Consider the following 14,509-nt stretch of genomic DNA (forward strand, 5'->3'; position numbering starts at 1 on the left):
GTGTGCATTGGTTTGGTGAAGATTGGACAATTTTTCAAGGAGAAATCGCAAAAAAACTGTTTTGGACAAAATGCAAAATGGCGGAAAATCTAGTCAGACGGAAATGGACGTGGCCTAGATGAGGAGATCCGGAAGGACCCAAGGAATCCAGGGAAAAAAGAATTTTGATGATAGACCCTATGGTTCAAAAGTTATGGACCAAAAGGTAAGGAGGGCTGTTATAGCGCCACCATCTGGTCAATTGGTGCAATTCTTTCGTGGATAGTAAAAGACCCCTCTGTGAACCTCCCTAACAAGTTTCGTAGCTGTACCTCGTATGGTTTCTGAGATAGTTAATTTAATGCCTTATTTGTGTCAACATCATTCTCTTTACCCAACATGCAACACTCCTGCTCAGAGTTGCTCTTAAGCTCTATTTATCTGGTCAAATCTCACCGGATTCCTGTTTGCAGTACACTTTTTGCATGTGTTTTTTAACAGAGAAGAGCTGCAGCTGCTCAAAAGATAATATGTAAAATGTATGAGAGTGAGACCATGAGTGATATAGCACTTGTAATACAAGTATAGGTATGTCTGAGGTCTATACAATAGCGTACGTGCGGCTGTAATACAAGTATAGGTATGTCTGAGGTCTATACAATAGCGTGCGTGCGTCAAGTCAAGTGTCAAGTGTCATACAAGAAGGAAGGCTGGCCATAATGACAATGAATCAGCACTTCCTGCCGCCCTTCAAAATCAAACAATTTAGAAGGTACAGGTACTGAATGCTGCTATAGCGCCCCCTTTTGGTCGAATTGCACCAAATTTGACACGCATGGTCTGGGATGGTCTCCGAAGACCTCCTGCAAGTTTCGTGAAGATTCCTTAATCGGTCATGAAGTTATGACAATTTAGCTGTGAGGCCACGCCCCTCTCAAGTTTAACGATCAATATCTCCGAAACTAAAGTAGATTTCAAAAATTCCAAATTCAGGATTGTAGAGCTTGCTCCATAGATGCTTCCTGGCGATTCTAGTGCAAATCGGTCCAACGGTCTAGGAGGAGATGCAAAAAATGTGTTTTCCAAACTTTTCCAAATATCTCAAAATTTTTCCAGACGGACATTGAGGGTCCTTATGGCAAACTTGTAGAGCAGGTCCACCTGAACATCTGGAAAAAAAAAGTTTGAAAATCGGACCAACGGCGTGGAAGTGATGGCCTTTAACGTAAAACCGTGGATTATAGCGCCACCTTCAGGCCTTCTTGAGCAGCTACCTGCCAACAATATCTGTCATTGGGCCAAATGTCAGGTCTCTACCATTTACCAACTCACGGGAATTTGCGTTGGGGCAGATGAACAACAAGAAGAAGAATAATTTATTCGGATTTACAAAAACAATAGGGTTTCAGCCCCTTCAGGGCTCGAACCCCTAAAAATGCATTATTTAGTTATGCCGTTCCCAGATTAGTTTCACCTTACTCACCTATGGTCACCTGGACATCCTCCAGAAGAAGGTCTGCAGCAATGCGCTCCACCTCCACACAGTTCTCAACAGTGATCTGCATCACACAAGAGAAAGTGGAGGGATACATTAGTGTCATTAAAAAAATCATCCACTTTTCTCTGTGTGTCTATTTTGTTCCTGTATTACCATTTACATGCATGGCTCACTCAGTCACTCACTCACTCACTCACTCACTCACTCACTCACTCACTCACTCACTCACTCAGTCACTCACTCACTCACTCACTCACTCACTCACTCACTCACTCACTCACTCACTTACTCACTCACTCACTCACTCACTCACTCAGTCACTCACTCACTCACTCACTCACTCACTCACTCAATGTTTTGTGGTAAACTATAGTTTGATCACAGTCTGCATTACATTTGCATTACATACATAATATATGATGTTTTTTCTGACTTTTCAGAGTTCCGCTGACAGTGGAGGAGGATCCGAGGGTTCGGGAGGGGCAATGGGGGAGGAGGAGGTCAGTCAGATAAGGGGGGGGGGGGCAGGCTGTGGAGGGCTTTGAAGGTGAGGAGGAGTCATTTGAAGTTGATGCGTTCTTTGACGGGGAGCCAGTGGAGAGAGTGGTGGACAGGAGTGATGTGATCGCGGGACCGGGTATGAGTGAGCAGGCGGACAGCTGAGTTCTGAACCATCTGGAGTCTATGGAGGGAGCGGGAGGTGATGCCGGTGAGGAGGGAGTTGCAATAGTCCAGATGGGAGGAGATGAAGGTGTGGATGATGGATTCAGCAGCAGGGGGAGAGAGACAGTGTCTGATTTGAGCAATGTTGTGGAGATGGAAGTAAGAGGTCTTGATGATGGAGCTGACATGGAGATCGAAGGAGAGGGTGGGCTCCAGGATGAAGCCAAGGTTGCGAGCCAGGGGGGAGGGGGGTGATGGTTGAATCATCGATGGTGAGTGTGATGGGTCCAGTTTTGCTTAGTGTGGATTTGGTGCCAATGAGACGAAGTTCCGTTTCGTCACTGTTAAAGGAGAATTTCGTTTTTTTTTAACCTGCAGCCCTCTCCTCACATTAATTATGATCTGACGACTCACCCAGTGCTCTCCGCAGCGTTTTTGTCCGTCCTAGGCGTTGTTTTGAGATCAATAGCGTCCAAGCCAGGAAAGTCCCGCGAGACTTTCCTGACGTGTGTCTCACTGACCCGACAGGCAAAAATGGGATGCCTGTAACTAGTGAAAAGAGCCCGGGGGAGAAATGCAGTCTGATCGTTCCTTAGGGAACAGTTTATGATGATATGCGTCGAAAACGGGAATAAAACTGTCTATTTAAATGGAGGAAAAGCATGCTGCCACTTGGCCCCCACGGAGCTCCATTCTAGGACTGGCTTGGACGCTATTGATCTCAAAACAACGCCTAGGACGGACAAAAACGCTGCGGAGAACATTGGGTGAGTCGTCAGATCATAATTAATGTGAGGAGAGGGCTGCAGGTTAAAAAAAAACGAAATTCTCCTTTAAGTTTGAGGAAGTTGTGGGTCGGCCAGATTTTTATTGCAGATATGCAGGTTTCGATGTGGGTGAGGAGTGGGTTCTGAATGGACTTTGTGCTGATGTAGATCTGGGTATTGTCGGCATAGCAATGGAAGTCCAGGTTGAATTTGTGGATGATGCGCATTTTCTGTATATTTGTATTCTAGTTTATAGTTTTGTAAGTACACAACATAATTTCAGTTAGTGCTCTTTTTTTCTAAAGTCTAGCTTTTTTTTTTTTTTTTTTTTTGGTTATCACGCTTAGTTTAAATGTTTAGTGAACTAACAGGATTCTGTGGTAAAGTATTTGACTGGTACTCTAAGGCCTACAAAATAACCCTGCAGCCAGAGGCGGAACTCGCCATCTTCGGCTGCTCGGAGTCCTCTCTGAACTTCCCTACAGCTGTGCAACAATCTCTGACACTGGGGACAACTGTCGCCAAAAGACTCATCCTGAAGGAATGGAAGTCCTCCTCTTCACCTTCTTTTCAAGTATGGTTGATGGACATGGTATCTGTTATACAGATGGAGAGACTCAGGTTCTTGAGAACCAACTCGCTTAGAAAGTTCTTAACTATTTGGGACCCGTTTCTGGGCTACTTTGACGAGGTTAAAAATGCTTAGTGAGCGGTGACTAAGGTTGGGGGTGATGGACAGCTTGCCCGGTCTGTTTCATGTGGACCCCTTTGGTGGGGTCCTATGCATAATATCCTCACAAGCACATAAGCATCTTTTGTAGCTGGTAGCACCACGTTAATGATGCCAAATGTCATTGATGTATGTATTTTATTTTATTTTTATTTTCCTGTGTCTGAGCCTGTTTGTCTTGTTCGTTTATTGTTCTATTAAAAAAACTTGAAAAAAAAATGTTTAGTGAACTAATTGATAAGAACCTTGACCCGCTCACCCCACTGCTCAGCAGCTGGTTACAGAAGCCCAGGACCGGATGGACCTGCAGGAAGTTGGCAGCCTCCAAAGTGTCCTGCAGGTTGACCATGTTGAGGCTGACTCTGGACGTGTAGATGAAGTCTATGATGTTCTTCAAACCTGTCTTAGTGACGCCGTGCAGCTTGATCTCTGTCATCTCCTGCTCCCTCATGCCCCCTGAGTGTAAGAACACAAGTGAAAAGAGACAAAGACTGAAGGTTTAGCTTTCTTCCAGGAGACTTGTCTTCTACACAGTCAGCAAGACAAAAAGCCAAAGAGTTCAAATATATAGCTTGCAATTTGGTTAGGCAGGGTAATACTGATTATGTATGAAGTGCAAATGTTTTCTGTGAAATTGGAACCCAGGAAGGGAAGAAGTTTAATGCAGAACTAAGTCAAATGGCCAATATGTAGTTGTCTCGAAATAATTTCCTTGTTTCTTCTATCTGAGTGAAAGTAAAAGAAGTGGCACTGAACACACTGGTATCTTACAACAACCTTCTCCATTCAATCATTGCATTCAAAACAAACCACAAAGGAGAGAGTACGCATTTTCACCATCTGTTGTTTACATCTTGGGGCCCTAATTTAGACGATCTACAGCGCAAGTCCTATTGATTTATTTTATTTAACCTTTATTTATACAGGGGGAGTCTCACTGAGAGCAATCCTCTCTTTTTCAGGAGCGCCCTGTTCACATTCTCACACACATTCACACCTGGAAGCTGACCAGTACCACCACAGTCTGATCTGCTGCCCACTGATCAGCTCCACTGGAGCAGTTGGGGTTAAGGGCCTTGCTCAAGGGCACCTCAGTCAGTGGTGGTAATGAGGGAGGGGCAAGTGCTGCCTTTTCACTTTCCCCACCCAGATTTATCCTGCCGGTCCCGGGGATTGAACCGACAACCTTCCGGTCACAAGCTCGCTTCTCTAAGGACTTCACACACCTGGTTTAGGTTGATTATATAACCAGTTGCTTCATGTCTTTGCAAATTTGGATTCTGATGAAGACACAGTAGTGTCAAAACGTTAGTCACCTGTTTGCACTAATAAAAGCTCCAAATCTATCAGTGTGCTCCAGTCCCTCCTTTGTTTCCTGACCTTGGTACGACCTCCGTCAAAGCTGAGTTAGTTGCATGAATCTATTATATGCGTGCCTGTTGACATACAGTATGTGTCATAACTCTAAGGCCATGTTCACATTACAGGCAAATCCGATTTGCTGCTAAAGTCATTAATCATCGTTATCTTGATTGGTTTCCCAAATCTGATTTGGGAGTGTGTCCACACTGCCACAAATCTGATTTGGGCAAGTGTTCAAGTCGGGATCTGTGTGTCCAGATACAATGAGCCAACATACAACGTTTCTGGCAGTGTTTGCATGTCTGCTCTCTGCTCTTCAAGTCCCCGCCCCCTGCAAAAGACAGTCTCAAATCTGATTTGGGTGATCAGCGCGTTCGTCCACACTGAAGTCACATCAGTCGAAAGCAGATTGGAAACTACCTCCATATGTGGTTTGGGACAAGTGACACAAATCAGACTTGGAGCGTCTCATAAAACCAATCTGGATAGAATAATGAATAGGTCACTAAAGTTCACAAATCAGATTTGGCCTCCTAGTCTGAACATGGCCTAAGCTCACACTTGTGCCGGGTCAGGGTTTGAGATGGTTTATTTCACCATGACTTGAAGGTAAAAGTCCACCTCAACCTACAGAGAGAGGGTCACTCACCAATGAACATGGCCTTGAAGTAGTCACTGGCTGAAGCCATGATGACCCTGTGGACGGGGAAGGTGTCGGCACTGTCCCCAGGAAGCAGGAGGACGTCACACAGAGTCTCGTCTCCCCGGAAAATCTCAAAGCCCTTTGCAAAAAATCAACAGTATTTGGTGTTAATAGTTTGGCGTCAGCAGCAAGGCTACACTAAGATGTTGTTACATGTAGCATTTTAACATCAATAAATCATTACCATATTACTCTTCAAGCATTGCTGAGAAGATTGTCAGCCTCTGCCAGATTCCACTATGCATTTGACACTAAGAGAATGAGGAATGAGTCCTAAAACCTGGAAGTTAGCATCGCCTGGTTCTCTCGTCTCAAAGTCAATGGGATTTTTCTATGGAGATTTTGGTTAGATTCCTGACATAAGATCTGTGGTTAACAGACGTTTATGAAACTGATACCTTTGTGTTCAGCAAGACAATCGTCACAAATGAACACACATTTTTACGATTTTGCATTTTCTGGCGATCACGATTTTTGGCAATTGCAAAAACCTGTACTCTATTGCCACCTGGTGGATCTGGAGGGAAATCTGCTGGATCGCTTCACAAAGAGAAACTTTTGACTGATGATCGATGCTACTTTTATTTTTGTGCCTCAAAATGAGCTGTATTGATATCTCAAATGATTCAGACCATAACTCCAGCAGAGCTTTCACTGTGCTGCTGTACCTGCAAGAGAGCTGCTCCGTGTTCACTGGTGCTGAACACCCTAGACAGAGGCGGGAGGTGGAGCCTCGGCTTCTGGGCCCCATCTGGACATTTAGGTGTTTCCACAGGTGGAGGGGCTCGAGCCTTTGAGACTGGAGATGGAACTGGAGCTGGAGGAAAGGAAATGTGTAAAAATGTGTAAAAAAAAAAAAAAAAATTACTAACTAAACTTTACAACTATTCCTTCAGAAGTTGTAGTTGTCATAGACTGTGTTGCATAGTTGATTGCTGTATTGTTGACAAAAATGTGTTATTGTAAGTCGCATTGGATAAAAGCGTCTGCCAAATGACGAAATGTAATGTAATGGAAATACCGATGGAGGATAGTTTTTGCTGTCAGATGGGAGATACTCTATTCTTTTATCTTTTTTTGCGCTGCTTTTAATTATTACTTCAGCAGGGTGGATGAAGGATTATCTACCTAATCCACACATGGACAAAATACGACGCGAGGGCCGGAACCGGCCCGTGGACCATCTCAATCCGGCCCTCAATATCCTCAAAGGAAACCCAAAAAAGGCAGCATTATGTTAATAAATCTTTGTAACCTAAGAATACACCAGATTGACACTGAATGCATTTCAGTACTATGTATTTCATGTTTAAATTCTATTGAAATGTGTGGCGCTTACTTTATCTAACTCATTATGGCCCTCTGGACTTTACTTTTTTTGCCCATCCCTGACCTAATCCCTATGGCACTGTCACTATCACCCTGCTAGTAATAATCTCATCTATTCTAGCCTACTACTCATTCCATCCATTAGTACTTTGGACTCGATGTCATCGTCATTTGTCATCTCTTCATGTGTAAAATATTGCATTGTAAAAAGTGAAAGGTGCAGAGAGTGGAAACCTTGTTGAGCGACTCTTTCGGGCGGAGCAGCAGGTCTGTCTGGCTGGGCCGGAGGTCTTGGAGGCTCTCTGGACTGACGCCTGCTCCCCAGACGGGACAGTCTCCAGCTCAGCTTGCCTGGCTTGCTGTCATCTCCCCTTCCCCTGGAAACCAGGAAGCGATGGCGTAGTTTAAGAGAATGGACTCTGCTTTACTGTGCCATCTTGCATCCCCACTGGGTTACTGTAACACTAAGTCTTTACTGTGCCATCTTGCATCCCCACTGGGTTACTGTGCCATCTTGCATCCCCACTGGGTTACTGTGCCATCTTGCATCCCCACTGGGTTACTGTGCCATCTTGCATCCCCACTGGGTTACTGTAACACTAAGTCCAAGCTGATGAACTCCGTTAGTTTGAGACAAACTGTGATGAGCAACAACAGGAACAAATCAATCCACAAGCTGTTAATGCTATTTAACCCATTGATACCTGATGCAGCATTTGCATGTATATCCCTCATTTGTGTGTGTATCCCTTTAAGACCGCGAACCGCGTCACGCGGTTCGCGGTCTTAAAGGGATACACACACAAATGCTGCATCAGGTATCAATGGGTTAATTGTCTCCATGGACAGTCATGGGGTATCAAATGCACCCCTTTGCTGCCTTGTCGAAAAATGCCAATTTATCTGAAATACATCAGATCGGCAATTAGGCCCCGCCCCCTTTTAGGGTGAAAACACTTGCCTCTCCCCATTGACTTCGATGTAAAATAGCACTACCCAAAAGAATTATAGAAAAATAACAGAATCAATCTCGTTTATTAATGACCCCAAAATACCATGACATGACATGACAATCATTTACAACTCGCCTGGCCGTAGAATGGACAAAATACATTGGAAATATTACTTTGACCAATCTAAAATCACACCTAAACCTAACCTCTCCCAACCCCCACGCCTAAACCTAACGTCGGCATTGCGGGCTGTCGCCACTGCGGGTGGTCGGCATAGCGGGTGAACCCCGACACGGTGAGTAGGTCAGAGACGGGTCATGAGTTACATGATTTTAGATGGGTCAAAGCAATATTTCCGATGGATCTTGCCCATTCTATGGCCAGGCGAGTTGTAATATATTGTCATGTCATGGTGTTTTGGCGTAATTAATAAACAAGATATATTCTGTTATTTTTCTATATTTTGTTGTTGTGCTATTTTACATTGAAGTCAGGCTTGTGTTTTCCACCTAAAAGGGGGAGGGAAGATGTGGCACCTACAAAATGACGTATTGCCGATCTGACGTATTGGGAGAGTCATGGGTACCCGCAGAACCCATTTTCATTTTTCTTAAAATGAGACGTCAAGGCACCCCTTTGAAAATGTTTTTCCCTCGCCAGAATTTAGCCTAACTTTGGAGCGTTGTTTAGCCCCCTTCCCGACAAGCTAGGATGACCTGGTTGGTACCAATGTATGCTTAGGTTATCACTTTCATATGATAGCAGGAACTTCACTCTGGCTTTAAAACTGAGCCCGCTACAGTCATTTGATTTCCCCGTGAAAATCAATTTTTTTATGGGAAAACTCTTGTAATGTAACATTCTTGAAATGTGAAGAATCAGCAATGAAACAATGAATCCCAAACCACCTTACCCCATCTGAAAGGCCTCTCAGGGATGTGGACTGTTGTTATTCTGTGAAGATTTCCTAAATGCAGACAACAATATTTTTTCTTTATAGCAAAAATAGACGAACCAGATGGTTTGTTATGTGACCTTGTGACCCATTATGACTGTATCGTATTATCAGACCCACAAGTAGACCCCCTCTGCTGCACATCATCTGGTTATCTTGATCTTATCTTGCTTTGACATGGCACCTATAGCTGTACAGTATTATAGCTTAATGCCCTGATGTTAGTGATTTAGATTCCCTGATGACAGTCTGATAGACTGGAAGGTTAAACAATACATCTGCAGTAACTCTCATCACTCACTGCTAATGTTCTACTACTTTTATGACTGAACTCTGTGAAGTCTTCAACATGCTGCTTCTATGTGTTTAGAAGGATATGAGATTAAAGACTTGCATGACACTCAAAGGAACCTGAAAAGTAATGTAAGACCACGTCATCTTGCATCTTAGCATTATTATACACTTTCATAACATACAGCAGTAGCTAAAATCAATGGATTATTTGTTCTAATTTAAAAAGAGAGATAGGAGTGGGCATTTAACTTGGCACATATGAATTGGTTTAGAAGGGAATGCGTCTGATATGTGCTAATGGAGGGTATGCCACCAATCTTCAACTCATCTCTTGCATATGTCTTGCATATAGGGTGACCAGGTGTCCCGCTTTATCCGGGACTCCACAGCATTTTTACCCCTTGTCCTGCGTCCCACATATTGAGACAATGTCCTGCATTTTGATTGGCTCTCTAGTTTTCAAAAGTCAAACCACTGCTGGACTGATGCTTTTCTAGAATCTGGCCTTTATCCAATAACTGGGAAGAAAGCAGGAAAGGCTGCCATCACGGGCCTGTGTGTATGATGTCAATCAACCTGCGGTAAGATATTGAAGCTAAAATATGAATTTATAACTGCATCCTGGGTGGTCAAATAAACACTCTCCTTTTAAAGCAGGAGTCGAGAGGAATAGCAACAAAAGTCAATGGGGTAAACCCAAAGAGGATCCTGGAGCACTCGAATCAGTGGAAAAATTATTTTAATAAAAAGTGCAAAGACTGCTCACCTAAAGCGGAGTAAACGGCGTCTGCTGCAGCTGGGAGGAGAGTCACAGCATCTGGGTGAGCATCACCGTTTCAGCCTCGGCCACTTCCTGTGTTGTCATTTCCTATATGTGTCTTGTCTGTTTCTCATTACTGGTTAGTCACCCTGATGAAGGCCTGTGTGCCAGAATGCATAGGTGCATATTTCTAAGCTTTGCTATGCATTAGACCCCCCCCCCCCCCCCCCCCCCCGCTGGTGAAGCTCCCCGCTGACAGGTGAAAAGAAGCGGCTGGCAACTGCACATGTATCGGAGGAAGCATTGTGTTAGTCGACGGCTCTCCCCAGATCGGTAGAGGGGGTGGAGCAGCGACGGGGCAGCAGGGGGAACTTGGCCAAGTACAATTGGGGAGAACATTTTGGGGAAAATCAGAAAAAGAAGAATAAAAAAAAAATATATATATACCTGTTCATCTTTCTTATCAAATTCTTAAATTTGTGTTTTTATCTCGCACAGATTGAGCTTTATTGTTATTGTTCTAGCAAAGTGATTGCAAATTGGTTCATTAGATTTTTCCTTATCTTTGAAAGAGCACACAGATTGATGGAACAATCTCGCAAAAAGTGGTTTGATCAAATTTAAGTGGAAGTTGCTTCTTTATTTGCAATTGCACAAGATAAATGACTGAAAGAAAGGTGAAAGGAATGGTTACGATCTTGATGTGATCTCAATAGAGTTCAACTTGGCTCACTTCTTACCATTTTGTTGGGGTGCGGGGCATAAACGTGTTATTTTGTTGGGGTGCGGGGCATAGACATGTTATTTTGTTGGGGTGTGGGGCATAAACGTGTTATTTTGTTGGGGTGCGGGGCATAAACATGTTATTTTGTTGGGGTGTGGGGCATAGACATGTTATTTTGTTGGGGTGCGGGGCATAAACATGTTATTTTGTTGGGGTGCGGGGCATAAACGTGTTATTTTGTTGGGGTGCGGGGCATAGACATGTTATTTTGTTGGGGTGCGGGGCATAAACATGTTATTTTGTTGGGGTGTGGGGCATAAACATGTTATTTTGTTGGGGTGCGGGGCATAAACATGTTATTTTGTTGGGGTGCGGGGCATAAACATGTTATTTTGTTGGGGTGCGGGGCATAAACATGTTATTTTGTTGGGGTGTGGGGCATAAACATGTTATTTTGTTGGGGTGTGGGGCATAAACATGTTATTTTGTTGGGGTGCGGGGCATAAACATGTTATTTTGTTGGGGTGCGGGGCATAAACATGTTATTTTGTTGGGGTGCAGGGCATAAACATGTTATTTTGTTGGGGTGCGGGGCATAAACATGTTATTTTGTTGGGGTGCGGGGCATAAACGTGTTATTTTGTTGGGGTGCAGGGCATAAACATGTTATTTTGTTGAGGTGCGGGGCATAAACATGTTATTTTGTTGAGGTGCGGGGCATAAACATGTTATTTTGTTGGGGTGCGGGGCATAAACATGTTATTTTGTTGGGGTGCGGGGCATAAACGTGTTATTTTGTTGGGGTGCGGGGCATAGACATGTTATTTTGTTGGGGTGCGGGGCATAAACATGTTATTTTGTTGGGGTGCGGGGCATAAACGTGTTATTTTGTTGAGGTGCGGGGCATAAACATGTTATTTTGTTGGGGTGTGGGGCATAAACATGTTATTTTGTTGGGGTGTGGGGCATAAACATGTTATTTTGTTGGGGTGCGGGGCATAAACATGTTATTTTGTTGAGGTGCGGGGCATAAACATGTTATTTTGTTGGGGTGCGGGGCATAAACATGTTATTTTGTTGAGGTGCGGGGCATAAACATGTTATTTTGTTGGGGTGCGGGGCATAAACATGTTATTTTGTTGGGGTGCGGGGCATAAACATGTTATTTTGTTGGGGTGCGGGGCATAAACATGTTTCCTCCTCCAAAGGGGAGCACGAGAGATCGTTGGAGACCCACTGCATTAGCCATACAAATAAAGTCTTTTTAATGTTCGTGCCTTGGTCGCTACCTTCTCCACTTCCTGTGTTACTTCTCTTTCTGCATGTTGCATCTGCATCAAAGTGTCACACTTGTGATGAGCTAAATGCCACAAAAACACAGAGGTTTTTGAAGGCTTGAAACATAAAACAGAACCCACTTACTCTCTTGTATATAGGATGATTGTAGCCTTCAGATCTTTTATATAGGATGATTGTAGCCTTCAGATCTTTTATATAGGATGATTGTAGCCTTCATATCTTTTATATAGGATGATTGTAGCCTTCAGATCTTGTTTGCAGGGACTCATTCCGGCCCCTTGTGTTGTTGTGTTTGGAAGGTTTGATATCGGTATGGATATTTCATACCGATATTGATGTGGGGGCTGTCTGTGTGTGTGTGTGTGTGTATGTGTGTGTGCGGGGCTGTCTGTGTGTGTGTGGGGGCTGTATGTGTGTGTGAATGTGTGTGTGTGTGGGGGGGGGGGGGTGTCTGTGTGTGTGTGTATGTGTGTGTGCGGGGCTGTCTGTGTGTGTGTGGGGGCTGTATGTGTGTGTGTGGGGGGGGTGTCTGTGTGTGTGTGTGTGTGTGTGTGTGTGTGTGTGTGTTGGGGGGGGGGTGTATGATCGATGTGCAGAACACATTCCTATCATGTGATATATCAGGTTCAGGTTTAATTTACTTGATATTCTGTCTTCCTTGTCCTGATGAGGGAGACACTGCTCTGTGGTAAAAAAAAAGACATCACAATTGAACCTTTAACATAACAAAGAAATCACATAAATAGAAAAAACATAAAAGAAATCACCTCAAAACAAATATCTCAGACACAATCGTAGCATATTTCTGTCAAGCAGAAGTGCATACTGAAGGAAAAATCCCCCCTAAACACTTTCAGTGTAAACAGTAGTTTGTAACTCTAGCTCTCTGGTCACAGGTGGAGTCCCTTACTGTAAACACAGTCGTTTCAGTGAATCAAATTAACAGTTGATCATTCAGACACTAGTACAAAATGGCCAACAACACACTATATCTCTAATAGGGAACCGTTTCGAACAGAGCTTATGCCTCGTCTACTTCAGCTTCAGTTGGCGATTCCTACATTTCCCACAATGCCTTTCGACATCCCCCAGAGAACAGGTGTGAATCTGGTCTATCTCCCTCTCCCTGTATGCAGTGGTGGAAATGGCCTGGTTTTACTCTGGGAACGCAGGATCAGGGGTTCCTGGACACGGCGCGGCCTGGCCCCCGCCCTGTCGCCCTTTCATTTACATTACATTACATTACGTCATTTGGCAGACACTTTTATCCAAAGCGACTTACAATAACACATTTTTGTCAGCAATAGACCAATCAACTATGGAGCACAGTCTATGACAACTACAACTTCTGAAGGAAGTTTAGGTTAGTAATTTTTTTTTTTTTTTTTTTTTTTTAGAAAGAACGAAGTTAGATCAAGAAGGGCCCAGATGGAGCCTGAAAAGGTGAGTCTTTAGTCTTTTCCGAAAGATCGGCAGTGATTCAGCCGTCCTGACCGAAGGTGAAAGCTCGTTCCACCATTGAGGTGCCAGGGACGAGAAGAGTCGAGATCGGGATGAGCGACTTTTAAGCCCCCGTAGTGAAGGAGGGGCGAGGCGACCAGCACTGGTGGAGGAGCGAAGGGAGCGCTGAGAGGTTTGCAACCTGACCATAGATTGCAGGTACAGGGGAGCTGTTTGGTGTGCAGCCCTGTAGGCCAGTACCAGTGACTTGAATTTGATGCGGGCCGAGATGGGAAGCCAGTGGAGCTCCTGGAAGAGGGGAGTGACGTGAGAGAATTTGGGTTGGTTGAAAACCAGACGGGCTGCAGCGTTCTGAATGAGCTGAAGCGGTCGGATGACGGTGGCAGGTAGGCCGGCCAGGAGGACGTTGCAGTAGTCCAGGCGGGAGATGACAAGAGACTGGACCAGGAGTTGAGTCGCTTCTCTTGTGAGAAAGGGACGGATTTTGCGGATGTTGTAGAGAGCGAACCTACAGGAGCGTGCTGTAGCAGCTATGTTGGCTGAGCAAGACAGCTGGTTGTCAAGGATCACCCCAAGGTTCTTAGCTGTTTGGGAGGGAAGTACAGTGGTGTTGTCAATGGAGATGGAGAGATCTGCGAGAGGGCAGTCTTTCCCTGGGAGGAAGAGTAGCTCTGTCTTACCAAGGTTGAGCTTGAGGTTCAAGGTTCAAGGTTCAAAAAACTTTAATGTCCCCGAGGGGCAATTCGCTTTGCAGACAGTAGACACGACACATAGGCAACAAATTAATACATCATACATACGTCATACATACAGTAACACAGCACAGAATAGATCTAAATCACCTGCACTGTCGTCATAAATCATGGAAAGAAAAGTCTCTCTACCTGCAAGAGACACGATGACATCTACGACTATCGGTTGTTTAAAAACCTAATGGCAGAGGGAACGAAGGACAGCCTGAATCTGTTGGTCTTAGTCTTTGGGTGACTAAACCGCCGACCAGATGGAAGCATCTGGAACTCAGCATGTAAG

General features: G+C 44.4%; 1 protein-coding gene across 1 annotated transcript in view; it reads right to left on the reverse strand.

The window, feature by feature from the left end:
* LOC310794000 (kelch-like protein 9) overlaps window positions 1-7,515 on the reverse strand; it is a gene marked incomplete at both ends in the record, with an annotated part of 31,977 nt that extends 24,462 nt beyond the window's left edge. Inside the window, 6 exons of the mRNA XM_083655873.1 lie at window positions 1,463-1,538; window positions 3,897-4,093; window positions 5,649-5,781; window positions 6,371-6,519; window positions 7,266-7,408; window positions 7,508-7,515. Of these exons, the coding sequence (XP_083511999.1) occupies window positions 1,463-1,538; window positions 3,897-4,093; window positions 5,649-5,781; window positions 6,371-6,519; window positions 7,266-7,408; window positions 7,508-7,515 (706 nt within the window). The remainder of the gene's footprint in view (window positions 1-1,462; window positions 1,539-3,896; window positions 4,094-5,648; window positions 5,782-6,370; window positions 6,520-7,265; window positions 7,409-7,507) is intronic.
* Window positions 7,516-14,509: the final 6,994 nt, after the last annotated feature.

The sequence above is a fragment of the Poromitra crassiceps genome (genome assembly GCF_964638095.1).
Source record: "Poromitra crassiceps genome assembly, chromosome: 19".
In the NCBI taxonomy this organism is placed as follows: Eukaryota; Metazoa; Chordata; class Actinopteri; order Beryciformes; family Melamphaidae; genus Poromitra; species Poromitra crassiceps.